Source organism: Aspergillus caelatus, assembly GCF_009193585.1.
Source record: "Aspergillus caelatus strain CBS 763.97 unplaced genomic scaffold BDV27scaffold_42, whole genome shotgun sequence".
Taxonomy (NCBI): Eukaryota; Fungi; Ascomycota; class Eurotiomycetes; order Eurotiales; family Aspergillaceae; genus Aspergillus; species Aspergillus caelatus.
The window spans coordinates 85,743-98,641 of record NW_022475305.1 but is presented as its reverse complement, the minus strand read 5'-3'; the positions used below and the strand labels follow the sequence as shown (position 1 = coordinate 98,641).

The 12,899-nt window shown below is 52.2% G+C and overlaps 5 protein-coding genes across 5 annotated transcripts; 3 read left to right on the top strand and 2 right to left on the bottom strand.

Annotated features, from left to right (window-relative positions):
* Window positions 1-345: 345 nt before the first annotated feature.
* BDV27DRAFT_82297 (uncharacterized protein) lies at window positions 346-1,138 on the top strand. Its single transcript, XM_032077699.1, has 2 exons — window positions 346-830; window positions 905-1,138. The coding sequence occupies exons 1-2, from the start codon at window positions 466-468 to the stop codon at window positions 1,038-1,040; spliced, it is 501 nt and encodes a 166-aa protein (XP_031930095.1). The 5' UTR covers window positions 346-465; the 3' UTR covers window positions 1,041-1,138.
* Window positions 1,139-1,236: 98 nt separating this feature from the next.
* Window positions 1,237-2,360, top strand: BDV27DRAFT_155394 (MBL fold metallo-hydrolase; the record flags this gene model as incomplete). The annotated part of the gene is made up of 2 exons (XM_032072129.1): window positions 1,237-1,331; window positions 1,391-2,360. The coding sequence occupies 2 exons, from the start codon at window positions 1,237-1,239 to the stop codon at window positions 2,358-2,360; spliced, it is 1,065 nt and encodes a 354-aa protein (XP_031930094.1).
* A 52-nt stretch (window positions 2,361-2,412) lies between these two features.
* BDV27DRAFT_170280 (uncharacterized protein) lies at window positions 2,413-9,990 on the bottom strand (the record flags this gene model as incomplete). Its single annotated transcript, XM_032075258.1, has 6 exons — window positions 9,395-9,990; window positions 8,359-9,339; window positions 7,911-8,286; window positions 7,134-7,852; window positions 3,373-7,078; window positions 2,413-3,317 (listed from the first exon to the last, which is right to left on the bottom strand). The coding sequence occupies exons 1-6, from the start codon at window positions 9,974-9,976 to the stop codon at window positions 2,413-2,415; spliced, it is 7,269 nt and encodes a 2,422-aa protein (XP_031930093.1). The 5' UTR covers window positions 9,977-9,990.
* Window positions 9,991-10,339: 349 nt separating this feature from the next.
* BDV27DRAFT_82272 (SDR family oxidoreductase) lies at window positions 10,340-11,388 on the top strand. Its single transcript, XM_032077698.1, has 2 exons — window positions 10,340-10,842; window positions 10,914-11,388. Exons 1-2 carry the CDS (start codon window positions 10,365-10,367, stop codon window positions 11,297-11,299), a joined length of 864 nt encoding a protein of 287 aa, XP_031930092.1. The 5' UTR covers window positions 10,340-10,364; the 3' UTR covers window positions 11,300-11,388.
* BDV27DRAFT_155391 (S-adenosyl-L-methionine-dependent methyltransferase) lies at window positions 11,347-12,692 on the bottom strand (the record flags this gene model as incomplete). The annotated part of the gene is made up of 4 exons (XM_032072128.1): window positions 11,347-12,100; window positions 12,161-12,284; window positions 12,343-12,472; window positions 12,534-12,692. The coding sequence occupies 4 exons, from the start codon at window positions 12,690-12,692 to the stop codon at window positions 11,347-11,349; spliced, it is 1,167 nt and encodes a 388-aa protein (XP_031930091.1).
* Between the last annotated feature and the right edge of the window lie 207 nt (window positions 12,693-12,899).

The following is a 12,899-nucleotide window of genomic DNA, read 5'->3' as shown; positions in this document are numbered from 1 at the left end:
GCCAACCCTCTCGGCATCAAGAACTTTGAGATCGTCCTTGACGCATTAGCGAAGAAAACTCCTGGGTTCGACGACACCTGGTACGCATCCCTGCGGAAGTGGTTCGTGCATTCCCATCGCTCGACCGAGGAACAAAGGAGTCTTGTCGCACAGGCAGGGTACCAGATGCCCATGATCCTCGGTTTTGATATTCGTCGGCGTCTTCCCACCCCGGATGCCATCCCGGTCATGGCCAAGGTCTATTTCCCACCCTGTTTCACGGCGGTGGCGGAAGGAATCACACGATGGGAGGCCGTGCGACGTGGCGTGTATCAACTGCCAAACATTGACTCCCATCCCAACATTCTTCGCTCTTTGGATCTCATTCAACAATACTTGAACACCAAGCCCAAAGAATATGAAAACGGTCCCCGCTATCTTGCGACCGACTTTGTCACCACCGACCAGGCGCGTCTGAAGATTTACATGCGACATCCGGCCGAATCATTCGATGATATCTGGGATTACTATACCCTCGGGGGAAGGATCCCAGGCTTGGATGAGGATAAGGAGAAATTTCGCGAGCTCATGTCGCTAACCTCCTATAATCCAGACCCTACGTCGGCGCAGGAAGGTGGCCAACCACACTATACCGCGGTCCAGAGAAAAATGACCGCGATTTACTTCTCGCTGTCCACGGATAACCCAACGCCAGCGCCGAAGATCTGCTTCTACCCCGCGAACTTCGCGGCTAACGATGAGATCATAGGCGAAGGTGTGGATCAGTGGTTGCAGAAGTATGGGTGGCATGACGGAGGCAAGCCAATGAAGGAGAAAGTCCGCAGTGTCTTGTAAGTGGTCCACTTCAATTCCCTTGCTGAACCTTTGTTGTTATAAAAACATAGTCTAAAGGAAACATCAATAGCACTCATCGTAATCTGTCCGATACGAAGGGTATATTTACCTTTCTGGGGATCGGGAGAAAGGAGGATCCCACGAAGAAAGAGCTCAGCATGCAGGTTTATGTGACTGGCGAACTGTATACGACCCCACGAATTTAGCAGCATATTACAGTGCCTTCCATGTAGAGAGTATGGTGGCATTTCTGCTGGAAATTACTCCATGTATGTTGGATAAGAATGTTTGGCACTGAGTATATCTGTGTGCTAGTTGATATGGACCCGAGCTCCGATAGAGTATCCTATAAGACGGCGGCACCCGCAGTAAGAACCGTAAGGGCAAACCACATATGACATTATGGCAGACTGTAGCTGTTCTGCGCAGCCTAAGGCTGCCCCAAAGATGACTATTCCTCCTTCGGCATCCACCGTTGATGTGCGAGTAATCGATACGTACGCTGGGCACAGCTACCAAGACAAAGGCTCGAGGACACAGCTAACACAGGGACCAGGCAAACCCTCGTCTACCTCAACCCAACGTTGTTCTGGCAACCGCCACTCGAAGGCTTCACTGGCCTCGACGCCCCCGTGTACTGCTTCCTTATCACCCATGGCGACACCCACGTTGTGTTTGACCTCGGCGTCCGGGAAGACTGGGAGAATTATGCCCCGAAAATTGTCTCCCTTATCAAAGCGACCACCACCATCACCCGCGGCAAAGATGTTGCCTCCATCCTTGACGGCAGCCAAATTGTCCGCCGTGACGAGATCAGCGCCGTGATTTGGTCACACAATCATTTCGACCATATCGGGAATATGGAGACCTTCCCTAGCACCACCGACCTGATCGTTGGCCCCGGAGTCCGGGATATATCATGGCCAGGTTGGCCGGCGGACGCGAACAGTGGTGTATTGGAGAGTGATATGCGGGGGCGGACTGTCCGTGAGATATCTTTCAACGAAGGATTGAAAGTCGGGCGGTTCGATGCTGTGGATTATTTCGGGAACGGGTCACTTTATTTACTGGATGCACCGGGCCATGCAGTTGGGCATTTGTGCGCCCTTGCGCGGACGACGCCAGATTCTTTTGTGCTGATGGGCGCCGATGCCTGCCATCATCCAGGCGTTTTGCGGCCCACCCAGTATCTGCCTTTTCCCAATACTGTTCCCCGATACTTGCAGGGTCATTGCCCGGGAGACGTGTTACAGGCACTGATTACATCGAGCGTCAGTCCATGTTCGCCTTTCTTCACGGTTGCAGATGGACCGCTCTTCCCGGATCGTGAGGCAGCCATGGAGACTGTGCAGAAGATTCACGAGCTGGATGCTCACGACGACATCTTTGTCATTCTAGGACATGATCGATCGCTCAGATCGCGCATCCCGATGTTTCCAGAGAGAGTGAATGGCTGGCGCGAAATGGGTCTACGGCCAGAAACCAGATGGGCGTTCTGCGAGGATTTCAAGGACGTTGTGTTCTGATTGCAGCGGACTATACGTACAATGCTATATAGTAGTGATTGATTGCTCCTTTTCATACGTGGGCCCGTAGAAACTTGTATCCCTCCCCTACCACCCTCTGTACCTCCTCCCGCTTCTGATACGTCGGATACATATCGAAGAGATGCGGCACATCGTCCACAATGCGTAGTTGACTTTCAATCCCCTGTTTGCATAACACTTCATATGTCCGCTGCGCCTGTCCCCATGGGATAAGATCATCCCCTCTAGGATGAATAATGAACGTCGGAGTAGTGTATGCACCACGACGAACCTGAGCTAGTGGACTCACTGCCTCAACCTCCGCGGGCGTCGGCATCTCCGGCTCCTTTCTGCGATGCTGATCAAGTCCACGGAGGAGAACATGCAATGTCCGTCCATGCCAGTTCATATACAGAGCAAGCCGACTACGTGGATCACTTGGTGCCATCCATCCTCCCACGGCTCGTTGCGCAGGCGGGACATTATATCGCGTCAGGGCTTTCTCATGCACAGCCACCCAAATACTATCATCAAGCTCATAGGTTGTCGCACTTTCAGACCCTTCTGGGATGTTTGGCTGTAGCCAGAAGTCATCTTCATAGTCTAGAGGACAATAGAAGGCTAGGATAGCATCAGGAGGCTTGATTCCTCGTGGGATACTGTTCCATCCAAGCGACAAGGCCAAATGCCCGCCTGTAGACCAGCCCACACTCACCACGCGGGTTCCATCGATTTTGATATCACTGCGACGTAAATGGACCGTGGGCAGCACTGTGCGAATCCAATTCAGCGCATCTGCAACGTCTTCCATAGGCCCATTGGGGAGTGTTACCTCCGGACAGAGTCGATAGTCGACGCTTATCGGGAGAAAGCCATGTTGTAACAGCAGCTGAGTTTGCTCTGGACGGATGTCGTTACGGGACAGCATTATATGGCCGCCACCGTGAATCATGAGTGCTGTGTTGCAGTTAGCGCCCAATGTTCGGGGTCAGTTGTGTAGGCTCGGTCTCACCCACAGGAAGACGCTGTGTTGAATCAGCCAGCTGGTCAGGATAGTACAGATCTGCCTCAAGATCGAGGCCGTCCACCTTCTTGAAGGCTATCGTCTCCTGCTTGGTTGAAGTGTCATGAGCCGAAGCCGGAAACGCAGTAATGACCCGTAGGAGATCTGATTCCCTGGATGGGCTATCGGTCCAATCGACCCAGTTAAATCCAGCCTCTTGTAGACATCTCTCCCATCGCCGTTCATCGGCGAGGACATGCTTCCTTCCGTCATTGAACAGCCACCACCCCTCCAATAGACCAAACACGAGGTCAAACCAGAACAGGTTCCGTGTCAGCTCCACAAGGCAAAGAATCCCATCTGGTCGCAGCATTTGCCGAATGTGCGTGGTAGATCGGACCAGGTTCTGTGTAGCATGGATGCAGTTGGTAGAAATTATGATATCGTAGCGGCCCTGCAATTCAGCACCAGGAACCTTCTCGATGTCCAACACCGAGTAACGCATAAATGATTGGGGAAATTTCCTCCGGGCCGCGGCTACCAGTGAAGATGAGAGGTCGGTGAAGGTATATGTAAATTTGTGATCAGGGCTCAGTTTCTCTAGGGTATGGACAAGCTCCTTGGTTGTGCCACCCGTACCTGCCCCGAGCTCGAGAATTTGAATTTCCCTGGCGTTTCCGAAGCGTGACACGACGGACGAGAGGTATTGTGCGAGTAAAAGTGTACCTGTTTTGAACATGGGCGCATTCGTATATACATCCTCGAGCAAGGCTCGAGCAGATGAATCTCGGAAGATCAAGGAGAGCGGATCAGCAGACCCAGACAAACAGTCCGCCAATCTGTTGCCCGTCGCGTGAAGTAGCTTCGTCTCGGATGTGTGCTTAGGGAATCTAGCTAGCATGCTGCTATGCAGACTCGATGCTAGGTTCGTGGAGGTCGACGAAGTGGAGCGCTGAAACCGGCCGTCCTTGCTTTGCGTGATCAGTCCCGCATCCTCAAGAATCTTATACAGCTGAGGTACTAGCTTCCGCTGACCGTCAACATGGGGTATAATGGGAATGTCATCCCCTGGCGCCATATCGTTCAGTACACAGCCCAGTGTCGAAAAGGCCTCTACTACGTACTGCACCACAAGTTCGGATTGCATAGGGAAAGGCTCACTGAAGAACCCAGCAAAGCCTGTCGCTTTAGAGTGTTTATCATAGCTAGGTTTAGTATCCAAGAAACAGTGCCGACTTACAACGGCCAAATTATTGTCTGATTCGCCTGACAAGAGTCCGCTTCGCGTAGATGGTGAGCCAGTTTCAGTCTGACCATTGGCGGACGCCAGACTGCGCGGGGCAGCTGTTCGCGCGAGCTTCTCCTGTGGCTCCAAAAGTTGGCAAACAGAAAGTAAGTCTGTACATCCTTGAAATTGTGCTGGGCTAATGCGGAGCTTAAAGCGCTTCTCGATCTCGGACAGGACCTCCGTGACAAGTAATGAGTCAATCCCAAGTTCTTCAAGGCTGGAGGAAGCGCCTATCTCTTCGAGAGGTATTTCCATTATATTGCTCAGAAGGGCTCGAAGTTGTTGGAGCGTGTTGCTATCATTGGTAACCTCGGAATGCTGAACATTCTGAGACACTTCCTGTTCCGCGGGGAAGTAGTTTTCCAAAGAGCTCTCGTCCTCATCCTCAGTAGGTGGAGTAGCAAGATTGGAGTCATATCCTGAATCTGCTAGGGGCTCCATATAATCCCTTCCCTTGTCCACAGTGGAAGGGATAAGCTGATTAAGGCGAGTCAGGCTCCGAGCTAGCGACTTGAATGGCACGCTGCGAAATGTCGCCCCCATGATAGCCGCGACGAGCTTCTTCGTGGAATCATAGACGAAGATATTGTTAGTCAAGCTTCCCCTGGAGATAGTTTCGTGATGAGAATAAACGGTCCAGCTCTGCGAGTCTGTCTTGGAGGCAACAAACGAAGGTGTGAGGATCACCTCGTCCACAGCAGTGCACATAAAGACCTCCTCAGCAAGGCGAGTAGATAGACAGTTCACGTGAATCCCAGCAACCTGGAGGAAATTATCTAGCTCAACGGGTCTACAAAAAGTGTTTTGTCGGCTGAACGGTTGGGCGTCGTCTGGGAGATCCACGAATCCCACCGCCTCATTTCCTAATGATGATAATGATTTCACCCCGCGGTAGTAAGGAGCGTAGTTCACTATCTCACCAAAGATTCGGTATACAATGCCACCACTTATACCTGTGGCAGCAGGAGATCCCATGATACGATCCATGCTCGAGCTTCGGGCGATCTTTTGGAGAAGGTTCAGCCGTGCCTCGGCAACGACGTCTCCGGCAGATATCAAGCTGATGCGTCCTTTTCCGTGCTCAGTTTGATCTAATGATGACGTGCTTATGATGGTAAAATCCCATTGTCCCGGTGCTACAGGGCGCAGGCGGAGAAATAAATCGGCACCAAGCCCTAGGGGGGAGGATATAGACAGGCTTTCAACGTGGGGGGCGAAGTGCATAATGTTGGATTTGTCGGCGAGCATCGAAGCGCTCTGAGCAGCGAATTCGATGTACATTGAGGCTGGGCATAAGCTGTGACCAGCGACTGCGTGTCCTCGAGTTGCTAAGTCAAAAACAGGGTTCGAGGTATCAATAGAGAACAGTGTCTCTCCCTTCGTCCCACTACTCTTGACGATGGTCACCAAGCTGGACCCTGATTTTGGAGAAGGCTGAATAAGGGATGATTCCGACGCTTCCTTGTACTGAAGCCAGTGCTGCGTCCGCTCAAATTGATATGGGGGCAGGTTGATGTGCACTACATGTCCATCTCCGTGGAAAGGCCAGAACGAGGTACCAACCCCTGCCGTCCAGAGCTGACAACTTGCATTTGCCAAATTGGCCATCACATCGGTGGTCCCTAGTTCCACTGGGATGAACATGTGCGGTGTATCTGACTGTGTCAGTATGCGACGAGCCATAGCGATGATTGGGGATGCAGATCCGGCTTCGAGCCACACGGCAGATGGGGCACGCGCTGCGAGGCGGTCCACTGCGTCATAGAAGTAGACAGGTTGTCTCGTATGTTCGACGATTGCCTCGGCGGTGAAGGCAGTCCAGCTAGTGCTGGGGGAGCAGGTCTCGATGTGAATCCGTGGTGGTCGGATTGCTATCGTTTGGGCGATTTCTCTGAACTCCTCGAGGATAGCATCTGCAACATATGAATGGTATGCATGCGTGTTTTGCAGTCGGATCGCTTTAAACGAGTGACACCATTCCTCCAGCTGATCGATGGACTCCACATCACCAGATAGCACAAAGTTACGGGGGCCATTGTAGCAGGCCACGTCCACACGGCAAGTAGAGGTTGACTTGATGCGAGCCATCAGCTCCCTCAAGTCACCCGGATCACACTCCAGCGACAGCATGACTCCGCGCTTCGGACCCCATTTATCGCGGATTAGGCGCGCTCGACCAGCAACCAGTCGGAAAGCATCTTCTAAGGAGATGGAATCCGCAACACATAGTGCAGATAATTGGCCGAAACTGTGACCAATTAGAGCGTCCACCTGTAGTCCCGATTCCAGCCATGATTTGGCACAGGATACCTGCAACGACAGAAGCATGCAGTGGAGGGAGACGATGTCATCTACCGGTTCGCCGGAGAAGATGTTGTTTAGGATACTTGGTAACCCAAGGTATTTGCATACAGCTTCGCATTTGTCCTGTATGCCATGTCAGCCACAATGCAGTCCTGCGGAATGGGGAGTTTCAACGCACCAAGTGATTCCGGAAGATCAGACTGGTATCATAAAGATCTCTGGATACTGTCACTGTACGTCCCGTCTGGCCACCAAAAGCCAACACTACAGGGCGCTTCGATGTCCGCGTAATACCAGCTTCACCCTTACTGACGTTGAGCCGATCTAGGGTGGCAGTCAAGCCGGCAATATCCTCAGTGCTAAACGCTGTTCTGTATTCAAATGCAGGATTTTGCCGCCTTGAAAGAGCATATGCAATCTCACGCAATGGGACATTTGCCGCGCAGGCAAAACGCTTGAGCTCTCCCATATATAACTGTAAGCTAATTGCAGACTTGGCAGACAGGGCAATGGGATAGGCCGTCACAGCAGGAGGCTGTGGTGCCACATGCGGTTTTTGATATTCCTGTACCACAATTGCGGCGTTGCTACCAGCTGCACCGTAGTTATTCACCAAAGCAACCATCCGTGAAGCTGTCCAGGGCTGTGTATGCTTTGGCACTACAATGTGGTCGGATGCCTTGATGCGCGGGTTCAGCGTGTTAAAGCTCGCCTGCTTCGGAATGGTTCTCTTCTGCATCATCAGGAGGATTTTGATGACCCCTGCAACGCCCGAGGCAGCTTCGGTGTGTCCAATATTATCTTTGACAGATCCAAGTACAATATCAGCTTTCCTTCCAGGACCAGCCAGAGCTAACCTGACGCTTTCGTACTCAATAGGATCCCCGACTTGCGTTCCTAGTGATGCGTTAGCCATTGTTGTCCGTCGAGGATATTCGAAATATATATCACCTACCGGTGCCGTGCGCCTCCACATATGTTACGTCCTGGGGATCAATTTGACCTACAGAAAGAGCACGACTATACAACGCGCTCTGTGAGTTGGAATCTGGAACCGTAATAGAGCTACAATTTGAGCCCTGATTTACGGCAGACCCAGCGATGACTCCAAGGATGTTATCATTGGCTGCGACGGCTTTGGAGAGGGGCTTCAGCACCAGAATGCCGGCGCCCTCACCCCGGCAATATCCACCTGCAGCGGCATCAAAAGCGCGCGAGGACCCGTTGGGGTTGAGGAAAGAGGCGGCAGCGAGATTCTGGTGCAGATTAGGGCTCGTTATGACGTTCACACCTCCCGCTAAGGCCATAGCGCATTCGCCTGCCAAGATTGCCTACATTTATCCATGCAACTACATCAACTTTCTGATCTGGTTAATCGAACGGAAACTTTAGTGGAATCATACCTTGCATGCTGTATGTATAGCGACCGCCGACGACGAACATGCCGTGTCAAACGTGATTGAGGGACCGGTCCAGCCAAAATAATGGCTAATGCGACCACTAATAAAGGCCCTCAAGGTCCCCGTTGCCGAAAAAGCATTCGCATCATCGCAAGCCACATTGCCCTCATAATCGACAGAGCCTACTCCAAGATAGCACCCTACCTGAATCTCCTTCCGCCCGCTTCTCGTGTGGAGGCCGCAGTACCCTGCCGCCTCCATGGCTTCATAGGCAACCTGCAGTGCCAACCTCTGTTGTGGATCCATGGATTTAGCCTCCCGTCCAGAAATTCCAAAGAACCGGTGATCAAACACGTCTGGGTGACGCAAGAAATTCCCCCAGAATGTGGACAGCTTCGGCTCCCTGCGCAGGTCCGCAGGATTGAAGCGGTTGTGGGGCAGAGTGCTAATCGTTGTTTCCCCCGCGCTCAGAAGCTGCCAGAACTCCTCCAGGGAATCCGCCTGGGGGAACCGACAGGCCATTCCCACCACGGCGATCGCGTCGTGTAAATCTGCGGCCGGTCTGGCAAGAGACAGCGATCGAGGAATGCAGGATTCCGGACCCACGGCGACAAATTTGACCCCATTTGGAGCCTCCTCGAGCGTGCATTTGACTGTCTGGTACCAGTGAGCGCGCTTGCAGAGAATGAGGTCTACCGCGATGTCATGAAGTGCACCCATGGTGAGGAGCTCTGTATCTGCGGTGGAACGAAGGGGAAGATGGAGTTGATCGCTGAAGGGCAACTGCAATTCACGTGTTTTGGCACAGATTTCTTTGAGTGTCTGAGCGGCATCGGTGTGTTTGGGATGATGATAGCAACCATCGAGGCCAATGACTGTCGTGGGAATGGACTCATGTTTCAGGCGTTCCGTCAAGCGCGCCAGATGGCGATGTGGAAGTGTGACAGTGACCGTTCGATCATCAGTGATACAAGAGATGTATGTCTAGGTATTGATCAACTAAGATTCCAATTGCAATAAACCCTTCTAGAATACATACCTCGGGAAACAAATCTATTGTGGTTTCCAAAGCTGCACGGTGTGAAGGTGATTGACAACGCACTGAAATGGCAGTTGCACGATCCGAAGTCGCCTTCAGAGAATCTTCTCGATCGATGAGAAAGCCAATGCAAGCCGCCAGACGAATGCTATTTGCAACGTATCGCTCAAACTCAGAGCGGTCATTCCTATGAGTTGAGGACACAACTGCAGCGGACAAAAACCCTATACAGAAGCCTTGCACGATAAGCTCCTCCGATGGAGCAATCCGAAGCCAGTCCACCACCTGTGAGACGATCGTCAATGGCGCCAATAGGATATTTCCCTGCAGCCGCTGTGGATCTGGAATTGCTTCGCCCCGCGCGAACCCTGCTAGTGTCCCTAGCTGCGAGACCAGTGCGACGTTCTCTCGCGTGAGGGGTGTGCTCGCCACAAATGCCTCTAACTGGATGAGACAATGCCGGAGAAATTCCCACTGGGGATTATTTTGAATCTCTAGTTGCAGACGCCGGAGGAAATCGGGGGTCCATTGAGTTTGGGTCAGTTGCGGACCAAACAGCACGAGTTGAGTGCCGCCAGTCATGGTGGATGATGAACAAGGTGGTGGTGGTGATGATGATGATGATGATGATGATATTCACAATAATGATAACAATAACAATGATCCTGCAGAATGGATCTTTGTCTGTTCACGTCGATCTCCATGTCTAATGGAGTAATATTTAGGGGATCAGAGCAGACACCCAGTGTTGGGAGTGGAAACAGAACTTTGGCCAACCCCGAGTAGAAAAAGGAAACAAAGGAAACAAACCAGCATCCCTGTCGACGGAGTTACGAGCTTCTCACACCCTTCGTAAAATCCGATATCTCCGTTCAAGTGTCGTCTTATAAATTCAACCTATGAATCCTTTGGGAACGATTTAGGGTCATACATACATACGGTCAACTACAATCGATCTTGCAGATTCATCATGGGCTCTCACCAACTCACCTGGCTTATCACCGGCTGCTCCTCCGGGTTTGGCCTCTCCTTAACTCGCGCCGCTCAGGCTGGTGGCCATAAGGTGATCGCCACGTCGCGTAACCCTTCTCGCACCCCCGATCTGGTCGCCGAAATCGAGGGAAAGGGGGGCAAATGGGTCCAGCTGGATGTTGATAGCCCCCAGAGTGGCAATGTAATTACAGAGCTCGAGAAGGGTGGAGAACAGATTGACATTCTGGTGAACAACGCCGGGGGTTCCATCTATGCGCCCATTGAGACCAGTACCGAGGAGGAGATCCGCGCCCAGATGGAGACCATGTACTTTGGCCCCCTGCGCCTCATCCGTGCGGTGCTCCCTCATATGCGCCAACGCCGATCCGGTGTCATTGTCAACATGAGCAGTGGCGCTTCCCTCGATGGGATTCCCACAATGGGGGTCTACGGTGGTGCTAAGGCGGGTCTGGACGGTATGTCTGATCCTCCACTATCGAACATGCATTTTGAGGGATCTTCCACATGGCTAACAGTGACAATATAGCTCTCACCAAGATCCTTGCTAAAGAGGTTGCTCCCTTCAACATCCGTACCCTGACTGTCGTGCTGGGGACTTTCAACACCAACATGCCTAACTCTGTGGTACTGGGCAAGGCCCCTCTCCCCGAGGACTACAAGGGTACCTTTACCGAACAGGTCCAGGGCCTTCTGCTGAGTGGAAAGATTAAGCCCAATGGCGACAAAGACAAGGCCATGCAGGCCCTCTATCAAGTGGTGGTCGGCGAAGGCGTCGGCGAGGGACACCAGGCGGAGAAGCTGCTGCCTTTGGGGAGTGACATGACTCCTCGCCTCAAGGGAATTCAGGACTATCTCGGCCACGCCCTGGAGGTGTTTGGCTCTGTGACCAACAGTGTTGATGTGGATAAATAGATTTTTTTACTTATTCCATATGTGATGAATTTACTACGTTAGTTGTTCTAAGCTAATTCTGCCTCAATTATCCCCTGCACGGCCAAGGGGGATCTCCAGATCTTGACAACTTTGTATCCCTCGGACTGCAGCAACGTCTCCCAGTGCTCCTCAGTTCGCTCCGTCCCGGCTACCATAACCATCATCGTCAGATCGTACGCGGTGGTATGCGGATGCGCCAGCGCACGGGACGCGATATGATCGTGGATCAGCAGGGTGCTGTATCCTGGCGTCAGGGCCTCTCTCTGCATGGCCAAGATCTTGCGTGCCGGCTCATCGGACCAGTCGTGAAGAACGCCATGCATGTAGTAGACCCGGGACCCCTTAACTGGCTGAGGCGTGAAGAAATCGTAGCCCATCTTGCTCACCGGGTCAGGGCATTTAGACAGCTTGACAACCTCAGGACGGTCTTGTAAATACAGGCGACTGGCCGTTTCCGGATGCGCCTGGAGAAATCGTTCCATATCATGCCCGATGTTACCACCCACATCGACCACAAGAGGGGTGCCTTCTGCCGCCGTCTCTAACAGACGTTCATGCGGGAAGATATCCAGCCACCCAGCCTGATTGGCCATGACACCTCCCATGACATGGTTAAAGGACTCACCCTCACGAGGATGAACTTCGTAGTAGTGGAACATGTCACCTTTCCAGTCCTTGGTATACTGGAAAACCCCGTTTGCCGGGTCCAGAGGAACCTTGTACCCGGTTTGGGCCAGGTACTCTGGTAATCGAGAGAAGCATGGCAACGTAGCGTCATACCTGAAGCATTAATTAGGTAAAAGCAATACCTCGCACCGCTTAAGGAAGAGAGACTCTTACAAATGATTAATCCATTCTCCAAAAACAGGTTGTAGTAGTGATTTGGTGAATGGCGTTGGCTTGAACACACCCACTGATGGCTCGTGGAGCATATGGTTGGAGGCAAGATGGCGGAGAAGACGTTCTACATGATCCAGTAAGAATCTGTTACCGATCGATTGCTTCCTCCAGGATATACCAACCCAACAGAGCAGCCTCACAAGGCGTGAGTTTGGCCAATTCGTCCGCATTCATAGCCTCATTTCCTGCCTTATCCCACTTTTCGAACAGCTCAAGGTCCTTGCACACCTTCAACGCTGCTCCCAGAGCAGGCTATCCCACCAATCAGCCCATAGATCCGATGCATACTGTACAACAGTCAGGATGAACGTACCTGGCCCATACACAGTCGAGCCATGGTTTCCCATGGCGTCTCCAGTCGTGCCACAAGGGCATACGCCGCCAGGAGAGCCCGGCTTCTCTGGTCTTCATCCTCCAAGGAAGCGGGAGTAACCCCGTTGAGAACGCTGACGATATCAGAATGGCCGTTCATCGTGCTGACACTACGGCTGTCTATGGTATGATTACCTATTTGCTGTGGTCTTAATCATTCCTAAAGGGTTTTCATATGAGTATTCTCACGAACTCGGCGATGATAACCCCAGATAGTCCTACCCCAACCCCGAGTATATGCTTCACCACAGAGCCTTTTCCCTGTACTTTTTCCCTCGAATTCTTTCAAATCTTCTTCCACCTAGAG

Bases quoted from the DNA above. Each gene is read 5' to 3' on its own strand.
- BDV27DRAFT_82297 (XM_032077699.1), top strand. From the start codon at position 466: ATGCGACATCCGGCCGAATCATTCGATGATATCTGGGATTACTATACC. The intron at 831-904 runs GTAAGTGGTCCA...AAACATCAATAG, and splicing joins GAGAAAGTCCGCAGTGTCTT to CACTCATCGTAATCTGTCCG.
- BDV27DRAFT_82272 (XM_032077698.1), top strand. From the start codon at position 10,365: ATGGGCTCTCACCAACTCACCTGGCTTATCACCGGCTGCTCCTCCGGG. The intron at 10,843-10,913 runs GTATGTCTGATC...GTGACAATATAG, and splicing joins TGCTAAGGCGGGTCTGGACG to CTCTCACCAAGATCCTTGCT.